Source organism: Cavia porcellus, unplaced genomic scaffold, assembly GCF_034190915.1.
Source record: "Cavia porcellus strain 051 isolate PalLab524CR breed Dunkin Hartley unplaced genomic scaffold, mCavPor4.1 scaffold_20, whole genome shotgun sequence".
Taxonomy (NCBI): domain Eukaryota; kingdom Metazoa; phylum Chordata; class Mammalia; order Rodentia; family Caviidae; genus Cavia; species Cavia porcellus.
Window position 1 is genome coordinate 24775091 of NW_026947503.1, and position 17876 is coordinate 24792966.

General features: G+C 38.5%; 1 protein-coding gene across 3 annotated transcripts in view; it reads right to left on the reverse strand.

The window, feature by feature from the left end:
* Positions 1 to 17615, reverse strand: part of Malt1 (MALT1 paracaspase) — a 74828-nt gene extending 57213 nt beyond the window's left edge. For 2 of the 3 annotated variants that reach the window (XM_063231556.1, XM_005005565.4), the window contains exons 1-3: positions 17192 to 17615; positions 10710 to 10876; positions 2055 to 2176 (exon numbers count right to left, since the gene is read on the reverse strand). In XM_063231556.1, coding sequence (XP_063087626.1) covers positions 2055 to 2176; positions 10710 to 10876; positions 17192 to 17400 — 498 coding nt within the window. In that variant the 5' untranslated portion in view covers positions 17401 to 17615. Of the gene's footprint in view, positions 1 to 2054; positions 2229 to 10709; positions 10877 to 17191 lie in introns of those variants that run through there. The other variant, XM_063231557.1, reaches the window with a different exon arrangement.
* Positions 17616 to 17876: the final 261 nt, after the last annotated feature.

Genomic DNA, 17876 nt, shown 5'->3' on the forward strand with positions numbered 1-17876 from the left:
TCTCAGTAGGGGCATAAAAAGGGTATTCCACTGAAGATGAGACACGTGGGACAAAAGGGTACCCTCAGAAGTGCTTGACAGTCAGACTATGTCATCCTGGTAAGTCTTCTTTCCTTATATTTAACCAGTTTCTCCTCAAACCTCCTGCAATCCTGCTTCTGCCAGATACTTGCTGTAGATAAGAATTTCTCTTGTTCCTGTCAGCAAATCACAAATCTAGCTGTGTCTACATCTATTTATAACTGCCTTTTCCCCTCTAGCTAACATGGAAGATGTATCTCCTAACAAAGGCTACTTGGGCTGAAGAGCTGTGGGGATCTGCTGAAAGCCCAGACCGAAGGTATCTGGAATTCAGCAGATGCAGAGACTTAAGACTTCTCTCACCTGACTAAAAGGGACTTCTGAGAACAAAGCCACCATAAATTCCCAATTGCAGTGGCTCTTATTCCCAGAAAGGATATCACAATAAACTTACCATAAACCTAGTTTCTACAGAGTTTATGGTCATAAAAAAAGAGGAAAAAACCTAGCACCCACATAAACAAAGATTATCATGAACTGTCCCTATCCTCTCCTAGTTCTTCTATAAAGCCATTTGTCTATCCTGATCAACCTGATATTCCCACAGAAGCTCTTCCCTCTTTTTTCTACTATGAGACACATTAGCCTCTAACTGTAATAATCCAGCAAGTCAGTTTTTTTGTAGTGCAGTCATATGAACATACTTCTCTTCTGTTAATCCACCTCACTTCAGTTAATTCACAGCCACCAGCACTGAACATAAGAGAGTGAAGGAAATGCCATCCTCTCTGACCTTGCTCCTTCAAGTTTCTTCCTGTTTCAGCATCTACTTTTTTCCCTCTTATTTTATCACTGTCAAAATTATACTCTACTACTTTTATCTTAAATAAACCAAATGATCCACTTTTGACCCCACACCTGCTCTCACTTGTACTGAGGAAGCTGGCTACTCCTCTCTTCTTTAAATACAGTTTTATTTTTCTTGATCTCTTTGTTATTCCCATACTTTTCTTCATTATGTTACTCTCAGTGTTGTCAAAAACCAAACTCCTGATTTTCTCCTAACTTGATGTCGCTCCAGTATTCGTAAGAATAGACACCTGGTCTTCTTGCTGTTCTCCACTTCCTTTAAGTACCAGTATTGTTAAAAATGTAATCCTATTATGTTATCTCCTTCACTTAGAAACTTTAGTGGCCTCTCCCTTTCTATTATTAACATGCTCACTTTCTTCCTAACTCTAAATTCCCACAAGTGATTTCATGTTCTTATTTTCTCTCTCCCCTTACCAGGGTACAGAGGGCAGGGACCCTGCAAGTCCCTGCTGCATCATTACATCTTAGAACAGGACCTGGCACAAAACAGGTGCTTGACAAATACTGTACCTCCCCAAAGAGACCTCCAAACATAAGCGTGGTCTCAACTTGTTATAGCTCTTCCAGTGCTTTGCTTAGTGTGAGTGAGGCTCTGGATTTGACTCCCAGCAAAAAAAAGAATGGTTAAATTTTTTAATATAATACAGTTATGTGGAACTCTTAAAATAACAACACTGCATTACATGTAGTCCTAAAAATGTTTTAGCTAAAAATTTTAGTAGGAACATAATCTGCTATAAAGAATTTTACAGGAATATTATACTATACCAGTGATGGTTCTATCTGCCAACATGATTGCCCTGGTGACTCCTATTTTCCACAAGTTTTAGAGTGGAAAAAGTTTTTCTTTTTGATACAGAGTCTCACTACGCAGCCCAGGTTGGCCTCGAACTCAAGGCAATCCTCTGGCCTCAGCCTCCTGAGTGCTGGGATTGCAGGTGTGTGCTGCTATGCCCGGTCTAGAGTGGAAAATTGATTTCATATTGCTTATTTTTTTTGTAACACAATTTTGGACTTATGTTACCATAATAATTAATAACCCAACAATGTTAACACCCTTTAACCCAATTTCTAAAATCACACTTAGGAAAATAACCTTCATTAATTTGCTAGCTTTCTCTCTTTTTGTATCAGAGGAATTAAAAGACATTGAAAATTACCTCTTTATTCATTTTGAACCACTGATATTGTACAAAAGGATGTCCAGTTGCCCGGCAACATAGTTTCACAAACTGTCCAGCCAACACTGCCTTTGATTCTGGGTTTTTAGTGATCTTTATTCCTTTTAAAAAAAGTTGTAAAGTCGTAAGAGTGAGGTTTTTTTATTTATAAATCTGAAACAAAATAAATATTTTGGAAATAACTTACATAATTATCTTTGTCACAAATCATCTCCTTACAGTTCCTTCTGTATCAGTTTATGAGTTTGTAAGGTTTTGATCTAATCTATTTCTATGTGACTGCGGGTGGAATTACTTGCCATGTTTCTTCAATTCTTAAGATACTTTGCTTCTGCATTCTAATGCTTCTGAAATTAGGGTGCACTTCATAACAGATGGCTCTAGGAAGCTCATATAAAGACCTGGCCATAAATATTCATTTGGTTAGTGCTTCATTTAAGTGCACTATTTGTAATATAAGCATTAAATTTAAATGCCTATTATAGTCTGAATCTGTTGTCCAAAATTCATGTGTTAGAAATTCAATCCCCTATACAGTAGTACTGGGAAGTATGTAAGTCATGGAGGTTCTGCACTCATACGTACACTAATGCCATTATAAGAAGCGCTCAGGGGAGCAGGATTACTCTCCTCTGCTTTTCTCTTGTGGAATGTGAGAATGTTCATCCTTGTTTGCCCTTTCACCTTGCACCACGTGAGGTTATAGCACAAGGCCTTTTTTCACATATTAATGTCCTGAGATTGGGCTCCCCAAGAGCTGTGAGAACTGTGAGAAATAAATGTCTGTTCTTTATAAATTACCCACTGTTGGGCATTCTGTTACAGCAACAGAAAACAAAGACAGTGTCATTGAAATGTCATCAAATGACTGTATTAAAATTTAGTACTGAAATGAAACCCATTTTCGAAGTAGAAAAGACAGATAAAGTTTGGATATTAACTTGTTATTTGTGACACAAACACTTCTCATTTAAGGAATGAATACCAGCATTCAAACCGAAAATTTTTGAGAAGAGCTTGGAAGACAATCCTGTATCAACAACAGAACCACCCAACCCATTCTTCCTCTCCCTCAGTCTCACCCTGAGGAAGCATACTGACATCTTGGAAGGGTATGTAGCTGTGGAGAGGCTAAACTGTCAATTTTCTGATGTCCACAAAACAAGAAAAGTCCTTTATGAGCAACACTGTATTTGAGTACGTTTTAGCTTGTCAAGAAGGAAAACATTGAGCCTGGAGATTTAGCTCAGTGGCACAAGGACCTGCCTGGCAAGCGCAAGGGCATGAGTTCGATCTCTGGTACCAAAAAAAAAAAAAAAAAAAAAAAAAGAAGGAAAACATTGAAATATATGGGTCAAAAAGGCAGCTGACTTAGTAATTCATAATTTTAACAACCTAGAAATTTTCTATCATTTTTTGTCTTGCAGTACTGAGGATAGAACCCAGGATCTTGTGCATACTAAGCAAGGCCTCTACCACTGAGCTACATCCTAACCCATTATTACCACCACCATCATCATCACTATCACCATTTTGAGGTAAGGCCTGGTTAATTTGTATAGGCTACTTCAAATTTTCCATCTTCCTGCTCAGCCTTTTGAGTAGTTGGAACTATAGGAGTGCATCAACATCCTTGACCAGACCTGGCTTTTAATCCCAACTTGGTGATTAACTGTGATTTTGGCCAAATAATTTTTGGAAAAGTTGATTTTCCACATAAATTTTGCTAGTAAAATGTAGATATTTACAACGCACAAAGAGTGGAGATAAAATATGAAGAAAAGGTATTCTGGAAATAAAAAAATAACATTTAATAGTCTTTTCACTTACCTTAGAGATAGTAAAAGTAATGAAAGTTTGCATTAGAAAGGTAACAATTAGTATGCTACCCAGGATTCAAACAAATGTGACATAAAGAGGTGGGGCAAATGGGAAAGATGCCACTGAAACCACATAACCTTATCTCAGTCATCTGATGAGGATCCTCAACAAAGCAATTTTTGTATGAAGAATGAAATAACATGGCACTATTACAAAATCAAGGCTGGGAAGAAATTTAGGATGCAACCTAATGAAATCCACATGGATTTAAATACTTTTAAGTACTATCCATTTTCTAGCTTCTGGTTGGCCAATTCCAAGTAAGAGCATTACTTTTTGAGGCACCCATTTCATCATCTATATAAAATTGGGCTTAAGTCTGCACTTAAAATGTTTTCACTTTTAAACAAAGACACAAAAATATCAAATTGTACCTCTAAGTTTACATACATTTGCCAAGAATAAAATCCCAATATTGGTGGCCTTGGGATCAGGGTCTTTTTTTTGAGACAAGATCATACTATGTAGGGTAGGCTGGCTTTGAACTCATTATGTAGTCCAGGCTGCCTTGGAATTTACAGTGATCTTCCTGCTTCAGACTCCCAAATGTTAGGATAATAGGCATGTACCATCAAGCCTGGCTAAGGATCAGAGTCTTTGAAGCTTAAATAAAGTAATAAAAATCTAAGAGAATCATCATAGACTTGTGGCTCAAGACAATTTTAATTTTAGCAGATTCACTTTAATTCCTTTTTCAGTTCTCATTGAGATAACCAAGGAGGACAAAAATAGGGAAACAATTTATCAATGCTAGAAAATGGAGTTGGGTATCAGTCACACATAAAAACTAAACAAAATTTCTTTTTTCTTTTTTGGTCTTTTTGAGACAGTGTCTCCCTTTGCAGTTCAGGCTGGCCTTGAGCTCACTTTGTAGCCCAGGCTGGTCTCAAACTCACAACAAGCCTCCTGCCTCAGCCTCCTGAGTGCTGGGATTACAGGCATAAACCACCACGCCCAAGAAAAAATTTCTTTAACATACAATCCAAGAGAGATCAGACTGGGAGGGGAAATAGCTCAGTGGCACAATGCTTGCCCATCAAATGCAAAGTCCTGAATTCGATTCCTAGTACTCCCCCCACCAAAAAAAAAAAAAAAAAGGGATCAGACTGAGCACAGATTTGCCTACCCATGTGCTAATGGCAAAGTCCAAAGAAAAAGAATGCAGAAAAGGGAAACCTCAAGCTTACACGTTTCTTTAGAATATGTATCATATTAGATCCCAGAGTCTAATTCATACTCATCTAAGGCTTCATGTTCAGTGACCAATGAAGCTGACTCCTAATGACAGGAACTGTTTAATTAGAGATGAGAACATTTATGGTCCTAACTACTTCTGAGCTACCAAAATAAATACTGTGTATAAAGGAAACTTGGGCTGGGCATGGTGGTGCGCTCTGCAGTCCCAGCACTCTGGGAGACTGAGGTAAAGGATCACAAGTTAGAGTTTTATCTCAAAATAAAAAATAGAAAACAGGGCCATTGATTTAGCTCAGCAACCTAAGTGTCTGCCTGGCAAGCGTGAGACAGTAAGTTTGATTTCCAGTAAAAAAAAAAGAAAAGAAAAAAGAAAAAAGGGCTGAGGATACAGCTCAATGTAAAGGCCCTGCATTCAATCTCTAGGATCCAGGGCAGTGGGACTTAGCTTTTTAAAAGACAGTGAGCTCCACAGGACTGTTATCTTTTAGCGCTATCAAAACAAGTGGAATGGATTATAATGGCAAAATAAAAAAGCTCTTAGAGTGAGGTTATAGTTTCCCTTTTCTTGTATTTGAAACTGAAAAGCCTGTTCCAAATTCTCTGACAGAATTCATCTTAATAATCCTATCTGCGCCCCCTCCATAAAGACAATCACAACAAACATGTCAGATTTTCTGTGGAATAAGAACACATGTCCTTCTGTGAAATGGTATTAATAGAATATCTCTATTTTGTGTTTTCACTAAGATGCAAGAATACCATATACTAAAAAGGAAAAACTGGAGAGCAAATAAATTTACTTTATATATATTTGTTTCTACAATTGTCCTGGATGTGATATGTTTGCATCCCCTGCTAAACTATGGCATTTCAATAGTCACAAATGATTGTTTCATTTATCTTTGAATTTACAATACTTAATGCCTGGGGTAACAAAAGTATTAGAATATAGCATGTTTCCTGAATGACCAACCAAAATCACAAATTAAGTTGATTCTGTCAGAGCTTTCATTCCTAATTGCAACAGTTTTTATTTTTAATCTCATTATTAAAACATTAAATTTATCTAAAATTTTTGTATTTCCTTATTGTAATACTCAGAAGTAGACTGTTTTAGATTATCCTCATTCAAGTAATTGTTAAGCTAACAATTATTTCTAAGTAAGGATCTTTATTAATCTCAAAATACTTTTAAATGAAGTAACAATCAAGTCTCATGGATACTAGATGGCTAATATGACACAAAACTTTACAGAAACTATGCTGAACTGGTGATATAGAAGCTGTTTTCATTTTGCTCTCCTCCCTTCAAAAGTACAAAAACGTCCTATAGTATGATCTTGACAAAGCCTGGGGCCACATATCAGAATGATCTGTACAGGTAAACACTGACAGGAAAGTGGTAATCCTATTATTTAGAGAGAAAAACAGAGTTTTCAAAAGAAGATTAGTGATGTTTATTAGGGTGATTTTCTTAATTTCTGGCTTGTCAAAAAACAAAATATAAAATGTTGTTTAAAAATCTAAGGTAAATTTTTATATAAAAATGAATATATGATTCAGTTTCAGTAAAGCATAGTTTCCTATATGGGAAACTAAAAATTGGGAACCTTAGTTCTCAGGCACTACAGTGATCACACTACAAATTTTAAGACAGATTGTCTCAAAACAATTAAACACTCCACTACTTTATGTAACTTCTACAACTCTGAAGTACAGAATACTCCATTCATTTTAGAGCTGGCAACCAGTGATCAGAGTAATTAAGTATACTTCCTGAAAAAGAGAATGAGATACAAAAATTATATTTACTTCTCAGAGAGACTTGAGTTTCAGAGATTTTGGTGTTCCATAAAGTATGAGAATTTAGTAGTGAAGTTAGTGCCCAGGGCTGGTGAATTTTCATCCTCACAATTACTGGGTACTTACTATGAGAGGCACTAGGAAAAAAATTAATAAATACCACCTTAAATCTACTGTTTCGGTACATACTACAATTGCACAGGGATACACCTTCATTAGGAGCTAGCTACTCCTAGACCATACCCTTGGTATAGAGAGGCAATGACAAAGAAAAGCTAAGTATTCACTACAGAGTACGGGAGGTCTATTTTACCACCTACATTAGACCTGGTAAAGCATGGGATGCCCAACATTCCTCCTTGACAATTCAAGGCACTTTCCGTCTGGAGTATGTATGTTTGGGTACACTCTGAGCACCTGTTATATCTTTCTTTGATCTGACAAATCTAATTCTGTGAGGTAAGCAATGTGGTTCTTGGGAAGCTGACTCAACTAATTTTAATTCTGGCCATCTGCCAGACAAATCAGCACATTCTATGTTCTTGGCTACGTTGACTGGTTTACAGACAGACATGTGAATAAAGCTAGTTAACTAGAGTGAACCCTCTGATTTTTGCTGGAAATGCTGGGACAAAGATGAATGAGTTCATAAAAGTTAGTAAAGCATCTTGGGCAGTGTGAAACATCAGTCTTGGAAGGAAGCCAGTGTCTACAAAGGAACAGCGAAGACGAAAAACCAACCAACTTCCTAGAAACAGGGTTGCTCTCTGCCCCTTATGAAGCCCAATGTGCTTCCAGACTTTTCAGTAAGAAATTTTATATTCTTTATTACATTAATTTGAATTGGGATTTCTGGTACATGTACATAATTGACAGCTCATCAATTCACCGTCTGTGCCTACCTAATTTCCATGTCATCTTAAAAATATATCCTAATTTGATATATAATGAAATGGCATATGTTGAAATCATATAAAATAACTCTTAGTCTACGGCCCTTCCAGGCTTCACTGGCCTCTTCTCTTTCAGTCCAAATGAACCGCTGGACTTGGAAGGCTATGCCATTGGGCAGTCTTGAAGGCATGTCCTTCCCACCTGAGTCCACTACAGCTAACTTTACCAGCAGGTATAAGAGGGGAAGAACTGCTTCCTGTTTCTCATCTAAATTTGGAAATGAGAAGCCTCACTGAATAGGTATTTTATTTTATTCTTTGTATTAGTACGTCTGTAGTATACAATGACTAGATTCACCATGGGGGATTTATACATGCACATTGCATACCTTGATATTTATCACTATAGCTTTATAACTTGAGTTCCAGTATTGTGATGCCCACTGCCTTGTCCCTGTTGCCCAGAATTACTTTTGCTATTCTAGGTCTCTTCTTGTTCCACATGAATTTTAGAATTGCTTTCTCCAGTTCTGTGGGGTATACTGTTAGCATTTTAGTTGGGACTGCATTAAATCTGTATAACAGTTTTGGAAGTATGGTTATTTTTTATTATACTGGCTCTGCCTATTTAGGAACAGGGGATATATTTCTACTTTTTTTTTCAATTTCGTTTTGCAGGGTGTTATAACTTCCTTGGTTAGGTTAATTCCTAAATATCTCATTTTTTGATGCTATTTTAAAGGTGTTATTTCCCTAATTTCTCTGTGGATGAGGATGTTATTAGTTTACAGGAATGCTACTGATTTTTGAGTACTGACTTTGTATCCGGCTATTTATTGGATTTAATTATTAATTCTAGGAGTCTTGGAGTTTTGGGGGTCTTCTACCTAGAGAATCATGTCATTAGCAAGTAATTTAACTTCTTTCTTTCCTATCCCTTTATTTCTCGTTTAATAGTCTCTGGCTAATGTTTCAAGAACAGTATTGAGCAGGAGAGGTAACATGGACATTCTTGTCTTGTTCCTGATTTCAGAGGGAAAGCTTTGTCATTGATGGCTTTTATTGGGTTGAAATAAAGACCTTCTATACATATTTTTTTCAGGGTTTTTAATTATGGATGGATGTTAAATTTTGTCAAATATTTTTTCTGCATCTATTAAGATGCTCATGTGATTTTTGCCCTTGGTTCTATTAATGTGGTGTTTTACATTTATTGATTTGCATATGTTGAAACATCTCTGTATCCTTGGAATGAATCACACTTGGTCATGATGTATAATTTACTAGGTGATTTGTTGCATTTTACTTGCTAGTATTTTATTGATGATTTTTGCATCAATATTCATTCATTAAAGCGATATTCATTAAAGAGACTGATCTTTAGTTCTCCTTTCACTTGGTTGGTTGTTTTCTGTTTTGATATGAGGGCAATGCTGCCTTTCAGAAATGACGTTAGGGAGTAATGCTTGCTTGCTCTTTGATTTTTAAAGAGTTTCAGGATTACTAGGGTTAGATCTTCTCTAAAGTTCTTGCAGAATTTGGCAGTGAATCCTTTGGGACCTAGACTTTTCTTAGGTGATAGTTCTTTAAAATTACTTTTTCAGTTTCATTGACTGATAGTGGATTATTCAGGATTTTTATATCTTCTTTATGCAGTCTTGGTAATCTGTATGTACCTAGCAAGACTGCTAAAATTCCCTTCTTGAATTTCCCATTTTATTAGAGTATAGGTTCTAAAGTATTTACTGATAATCTGTAGAATTTCAGTAGAATCCATTGTGTTTTTGGTTTTTTCATTTCTAGTTGCACAAATTTGGGTCTTTTCTTTCCTTGCTTTGATAAGGTTAGTAGTCTGTTAGGTTTAAACTTTCAAAGAACCAAGTCTTGCGTTCACTGATTCTTTGTATACTGTTTTTTTTTTATTGTTGTTTCAGTTGCATTAATTTGATATTTCTCTGATATTTATAATTTGCTTTCTTGTACTAGCCTGGGGTTTAGATTGGTCTTGTTTCTCTAGAACCCTGAGGTGCATAATTAATTTGTGCATGTTCTGTTTTTTTTTTTTTAATGCGGGAATTCATTGCCATAAACTTCCCTCTTAGGTGCTTTCATTGAGTCCCATACGTTCTGGTATGTCAAAATGTGACTATCATTTGATTATAGGAACTGTCTAATTTCTTCTTTAATTTCCTCTGTGACTCCCTGATTATTCAAGAGGATATTATTTAGTTCTCCTGTGTTTGCACAGTTTCTGTGGTACCTTTATCACTGATTTCTAGTTTAATTGCATTGTGAACTGAAAATACACATAGGATAATTTTGATTCCTTTGTCAAAACTGTTATAGTAGGAAAAAATTCATATGGCTGAATTAACATTTCAACAGCATCATGTTGACAAAAACTTAATAGATTTTTGTTCTATGTCATCTCATTCACACACACACACACACACACACACACACACACACACACATATAAACAAATGTGTTCATTTTATTGATGGGACTACTTCAATAAGCGTTGTAGCAATCTTACCTCTAAGTACTTCAGTATATAGCTGGCTGTTTTGCCGGGAGGGCGAGAGGGAATTGAATTCACAACCTTTTGTTTGCCAGACAGGTGCTATGCTGCTGAGCTATATCCTTGGACCTATAGCTGGCTTTTAAACTATAATCCAATCAGCATTTATGCATTTTTATTTTCTTATGACTTGTTTGGTTTCAAGACAGGAAAAAATAAGGTTCTATTCATTTATATTTTTCAAAAACATTTAACTCAATTTATCTAGCCAAACGAAGTACTTTTCTCTAAGACTTACTCCATGAACTTCAAGATAATATTCCTATGGGGAAAACCTACCTGGGGGGCTGAGAAGCTGAAGAACTTCAGTGTGTTCCATAGCCTGCAAGAAGTCGCTCAATTCTGTGACTGTACAACCTTTTTCACCCATTAGTTTCAGTAAACACAGGCTTGGGCTTCCTTCAGGCTCCAAAACCTTAAGAGAACACTGCTCCAGGTCCAAGCAACTGAAAAAAACAGATTTAATTTTGGTCAACAACTTTTGTGTATATGCGTGCATGCATGCGTGTGCGTGTGCGTGCGGTAGTAGGGATCAAATCTAGGGGTTCTCTACCATCAGCTTTATCTCCAGCCATTTTTGCTTTTTTATATCAGTTTATATTGGTTAATAAACTAATGAGTTTAATCTTGGCACATCTGTACACGGATATCTCGATAGGTTCTAAATTACCAAGGCTGGCCTCAAATCTGTGATTTTCCTGCTTTAGTCTCCTGGGTAGCTGAGATTTCAGACATGTGCCATCATGCCAAGTTTCAAGTCAGTAATTTTCCTCAGAATGACATGCTTATTATAGATCTGGAACACTGGAGGTACCATAAGGAGTAAAGCACAAGTTGGTGAGTAATGAGAAATTATTTACATTATATTAATGCCTTTCCCTTTTTCTTCATCATTTCCTCTTCCTTCTCTTTATTCGCTTCCCCCAATCAGTTCCCATTATTATTAAATCAGAAGACTGTAAGAGAAAATTTAACCTTAACAGTCATCAAAATTTTTGTCTTTAATTTGAAAGTGATGAATAAGAAGAGGAAAGTGTTTTCTTTTTTCTCTCTTTGAAGAAGATAAAAGTACAAGATAAATCAAAATGAAGGCATTACGGGGCTAGATTCTACTGCTGTCTGAAAGGAATATGCCATTATCCATTAGTGCCCAAATTATGGCAAATGCACATATATAAACTGAGCAAGTACTACATAAATACAGAGAAAGAGAAGTCAATGGCTCAAAAATGACACTGTATAGAATAATCAATATTACAAAGCTAGCAACTGAAAAAGATTTAAAATGTCCAAGTCAAAGAACATATACTAGACATAATATAAGAATTACTGTTTTCAAATATAGAATATGCAATTTATAAAGATAAGGATGCTCTATGCTAAATATACTTTATGATTTTTATCATAAAGTTTATCAGTACACAATAAGTGAAATTAAGAAGCCATCTCATCAAATGCAGCCAAGTGATACTTTTTAATTGATGTTTACACTGATAGAGAACATTAAAAACAATTTGAATTTTCTTTCCTACAAAGAACAAAGATCAAATTGAAGATTATTTCTTTTCCAATACAAGAGGATAGAGAAAAACATGACTTATGCTCTTTCATTTGACTTATTTTCTGCATGGGCACTGTCTTTCAGGTGCAGCGATACGTCTATGTACCCAGCTTTTATCTTTCCTGCCTTAGTTATATTCCTGTAAGGGTATGCTTTGAAGTGGTTTTTACAAGCCCTAATTTGGAACTTTTAATTTATGTTTAAAAATTGCCTTATTACTGAGACAAATGGTCTTTGTTTTTAAATTTTTTATTTTTACTTTTAGAAATAATCAAATGGAACATATTATACAGGCTTTTGGGTATAAATCATTTAGAACTACTTTTAGGTTCTCCTGCTTTTCTTCTTGGGACATATACTCTCTAGAATTTCACTAATATAACTTAAAATATGCTACTTTTTCCAGGTATTGAAGAGACGGCAGCAAACAAAATTCCCTAACCAGCTGAATTTTTCATTTGAGGGACAGATCTGTCACACACACATTCCTGTGTTATGTATCCATCCACTTAGTGGACCTAACTGCTTTGGAAAAAAAACTAAAGAAAAGCCAGCAGACAGGGAATGCTCAAGCAGAGGTAGGAAGTAACTTAAACATGGCAATCAGTGAGGTCCTCATTGGCAGGATGTTCCTTAAGGAAACACTTGAAAAGAGAGAAGAATAAATCATGTGGCTATCTATGGAGAGCACCTCAGCCTCAGCAAGCAGCAAGTACAGCTATCCTGTGGTGTTCAGGGGAGAGCAACAGAGTAAATGAGACTAGAGAGGAAAGGAGGTAACAGCAGGATATCAGGCCCAAGGGTGAACTGGTAGCCAAATACAGTTTTTTACTGAAACGAAAAGGCAATGAGAGGAATTTAATATAGGAAGGTCAAGTTCTAATTTAATGTTTTCAAAAAATCACTCATTGCTATACTGAGAACAGACTGGGGGTAGAGGCAAGCTAGGAGGAGGAAGCAGCAGATATTGCAGTGACACAGGTAAGAGACAATGGTGGCTTGGCCCAGTTAAACACAATCCTAATCCTAGATATACAGTGAGAGTATAGTAGTTAGGATTTGATGACACAAAATTATGTAAATATAGTATGAAGAATGATTGAAGATTCTGGCCTATGTAGAAGAATGTTGCAGCCATTTGCCAAGATACAAAAAAACTGTAAGAAAAACATTTGTGGGAAGAGTTAGATTGAATTTGGACATTTATGTTTAGCATGTCTACTAGGCACTGAGGAGATGGCAAAAAGTCATTTATGGGAGCTGTCAATTTCTTAGTTACCTTCTCTTTGATGGGATAAAATACCTAACACCCACAAGTTAACAGGCTCATAACCAAGGTGGTAATTCATGTCTTGCTATCTGATGGCTGGAATGACCAGTGGTACATGTGTGACTGTCCCATTGGGTGGCTGTTTATTAATTTTTAGTAAAAAGATGGGCAAAAATGATTAGATCCATTTGTACCACCAGTAGTACAAGTTGCCCAGTGGGGCAGTCATACCTATAGCACCAGTGGTTCAAGCTGGTGGGAACATTTTAAAGGAGGGAAGGTTTACTGTATTTTAGCTTAGTCTGTAGAGTTGTCCGGCCATAGTCGGCTGGCTCTAATGCAGCATAGTAGAGGGGCAGGGCCGACGACTGCTGGCTGGATGGCAGCAGGAAACAGTAAGCCATCAAGGGAAGACGAAGTATATATCTCCAGTCTTCCAGGCTACACCCACAGAGGCTACACCTCTTCCTATCAGGCTTCACCTCCCAACGTCAATTTAGCTACAAACCCATCAGTGGACTCATCCAGTTTCACATACCTCCTAAAGACCCAATTTATAAATGCATGATGCTCTGGGGGATATTCAGATATAAACTATAACATCAACGTAAATATGTAAAGCCAAGAGACTAAAAAATTAACATTGGGAGACTATGCAAAAAAGCATAAATAAAGAGATATGAAGGCTGTTCTTTAGAGCACTCCAAAATTCAGGGACAGAGGACAAGAAGATGAGGGAAATTGCTGTGGGCACTTTGGCACACGTTTTCATTATTAGCTGTCTGAAGGTAGATTAATGTAGCTAAAAGAGTCCCCTTCTCTGCAGCAGGTATCCAATCACTGATTACTTTTTCAGGGTCCATATTCCATGGCCCAATTTCTTACCTTTCTATTTATGAGAATTTAGGCATTTTGGAGCCCCCCGAGGGCTCTGTCATCCTTGAAGTTCAGATGTCCCAACCACAACTGACTTTAGCTTAGGCAACACATTCAGAACACGTGCCTATCTCCAATGATGGCAAAGTCTGACTGATGTTGTATGAATGGAATGGAATCAAACTGGGTTTGTAAGTAGGGCATTTCCATATGTACACAGTTGTCAGAAACTATCTCCAAGCAATCACTGAGTCAATGGTAACCATTTGAAAACAATTATTCCTTGGTGTATAGTTTTGTCTGTCTGTTTTTATTTTCTGAGACAGGATCTCACTATACAGCTCAGGCTGGCCTCGAACTCACAGTCATTCTCCTGCCTCAGCCTCTGAGTGCTGGGATTACAGGTGTGTACCACCATACCTGGCCCCAGGTGGACTCTTCTGTGATTTATTTATTTATAGTCTTAAGTCAATTCTCATCTAGTTTGAGGAAAGATATAATGAGCTCAGAACAAAAGTGGGAAGAAGGGGAAAGAAACCAGAGGCAGCAACATTTTTTGAGTTTTTAGGGCCATGAATCAGTGACTCTCAGGAAGCACTTTACATCCTCCTCAGATTTATAATCCACTTGGACCATTCTCGTTCTACCGTTCCTACATCTGACACTAGGAAAAAACATCTATTTATGATCTTCTACAACAAGGTGCTCTTATTTCATTAGTTTTTAATCATTTAAAATAATTCTTTTGTCTTTAAAACAGAGTAAGAATGACCTTGACATTTTGCTGTTAATTCTTTAGTCCCCAAGTTTACAATATTAATTCTTTTCGTGGCAGCTTAATTCTACTTTTAATAGATACGAGCTTAACTGTCCTCAATTTTCTAATCTTTGTGCCTTCCACTAACCTCTTCAGAACTAACTTTCATCATCTAGGAAGACTGGTGCAACACACCCATTTCAGGTCAGACGAATCACCCTAAATTCTCAGAATCCACAATGGCATGCCCTTTCATGCTTATCGTTTTTGGCTAGACACCAATCATCCTCTCTGTACTACTATACAGAAAAGTGCCCTCAAAAAATTTCCTGAATCCATCCAAACAAAGCTAATGCCATTCTACAGCTTTTAGCAAAACTTGACTGATGAATTGGAGAGGAAAACTTAATAGCCAGCCTCAGGAATCTATTCCTTTTATATCCCAGCCACTATGCTTCTTTTTGGTACAGCTTTACAGACTTTTTTTTTTTTTCAAACATCACATAGGAGTCCCCACTATGAGGCCCTCTCCAGAAGGCCCAGAGTTTTTTCTAACTATATCACTGCCAACCACATTACTATAGAGATTTGTCCCTAAAGACAGTATTTTAATTACGGTAATTCTAGACACTCAGAAGTTTACTGACCTAGAATGATAGTACACTGGATATTCTTTACACAGTCAAATGTTTTTCCTAGAACAGAAAAAAACTTAGGCCCTCTGCTTGAGTCTCGAGTTTATCCTCCTTTCCTCATTATGCTTGGGCAATAATCCCAAATCATCATTAATCTTTGTTTCAGCACCAAACTCTGAAATTCAGGGTTGATGGAGAGCTAAAGTAGATAATAAATAAATTATCTGGCATATATAGTGTACTTAATAAACGATAAAAACCCATTATTAGTCACACCCCAAATAGCACTTTGTTACTGTCAACATCCCAAAATACCAGCTGATTATCAGACAATCCCTTATGAATAGGAGTGAAACATTTAACTTTATCTTCTGTAACTTCTAGCTAGTATAGGTACTCAATAAATACAAGCGTGAATGACTTAATTCAACAAGTACTTACTGTCTAATATAAATTCTAGGCATAACAGATATTAAGAGCTGCACCTTGTTCTTAAGGAGTTTATCAACATTTGCACAAATAATTATAGTACAAGATAAAGTTTAATCATTTGAGAAGTTTAGAAAAATGCTAAGCGGTTCAAATGTAGACCAAAATCATGACAATGGTGTAGAGTGATGCTTTTTAACTCTGGTCTTGGAACATTTAGTGCAGTTCCTGAGACCCTTTGAGAAGGGTGTCCACAATGTTAAAACATTTTTTTACTGTAATACTAAGATTTTGTTTTTTTTTTTTTTTAAATCTTTCGTTCTTCAGCATTGTACTCTGAAGTTTCCAAAGCTCTATGATCTGCAATACTGCAACAGGTTAAACGCACAGAAGCACATAGAACAATCCAGCAGCTCTCCACTGACTATAATATTAGAGATTTTTCAAATTGTAAACCAACGTTACTCTTTAAGTTCTTTATTTGTTTTGGACAGGTTTTTTTCTGCAAAAATGTTATGTCAATTATTATGTAAGGAATCATTATTTTAAAACGAGTTAATATTTTAGAAGCTTCTCGGTTTTAATTTCAAGTGTGGCAAATATCAGGATATAATATGAATCTGGCCACCAAAAGCTGTGATTGTCAATAACTCTTAAGATGGTAAAAGTCCCGAGACCAGAAAACGTCAAGAATGGCCAGCCCTTCCCCTGTCAGGTTCCTCTCCTTATCCCGAAAATAGTTTTACTTAAGAGTTTAACGTTCATGGTGAAGTCAAGAGAACATGGCAATGTGGCTTGGTGGGAAAGATGCTGTTTCGCTCTAGTCCTTCCATTCTCTCTACATAAAAAGCTTCACGAATTCCCGCACCCAGTCTTTCCCTTTCTCTCCCTCTTCACCAGCACGGCTCCCACCAGACCCTCCTTAGGGCCCCGAGGGTTGGGTGCCCGTCTTTTTCTTTTGCATCTTGAACACTTTGGAAGTACTGCCCTACAGAAAACTTTCGTCCTCTCATCGTACTTCTTGCTTCAGCCCAGGGACTGCGATGGTAGGAAAAACGGTGTGTCGGCCTCTTCCTTCCCAAGTCCTCTCGCATTCCCAGGACTTTGCGAGGTGCAACCTCTTTAAATGAGACCACATCTCTCCCAGTCTCGGTCCCTCTCCGCAGCCCCGCGGCGTCCCCGTCTCCGCCTCGCCCCATTCTCCGCCCCGCGCCCCCTCCGGGACTCACTCACCTGAGCCGGAGGCGCCCCCGGCTGCCCGCCAGCTCTGCCAGTCGCCTCCAGCCCCGGCCCTCGGGTGCGCGGTCCAAGCACTCGCTGAGCCTCCGCAGCAGCGGCTCCCGCAGGTGGTTGACGGTCGTCCAGGCCTGAGCGGCGAGCGGCGGCCCCGAGGGCGCGGCCGGGGGCGGTGGGGCCTGCAGCGGCTCCCCCCACAGCGACATGGCCCGCACCGGCGACCCCCGCCGCAGCTCCCCCTGGCCACGTCAGTCCTCGGCTGCCGCGAACCTTCCGCTCGTCCCCAGTCCGCCTCGGAGCCGCAGAAGCAGGAGCGGAAGGAGAAGTAGGGTGGCAATGAGAGAACCTCAAGGGAGGAAGCTCTGCGCCCGCCCCAAGAGACAGGTCTACATCGGGACCCGAGGGCCGCGCGAGGGGCGGGGCGGGGGCGGGGCCTGCGCTGTGCGCGTGCGTGCGTGCGCACCGCCCCCGCCGCCTCGGTCGGGCCGCAGCGTGTGGGCGCTGTAGCAGGAAGAGACTGGTGGGTGTTGCGGCTGGAGGAAGCGGTGGAGGAACTACGCCCCGGTGGCTCTTCCAGGGCGAGCAAGCCTGCCTGCGGCGTCAGGGCTTCCCAGGGCCGTGGGAGGAGGCTTGCCTCGCGCGGTACTGGGGAACGTAGCTCCCCGTCACGGGGCCCCCTGGC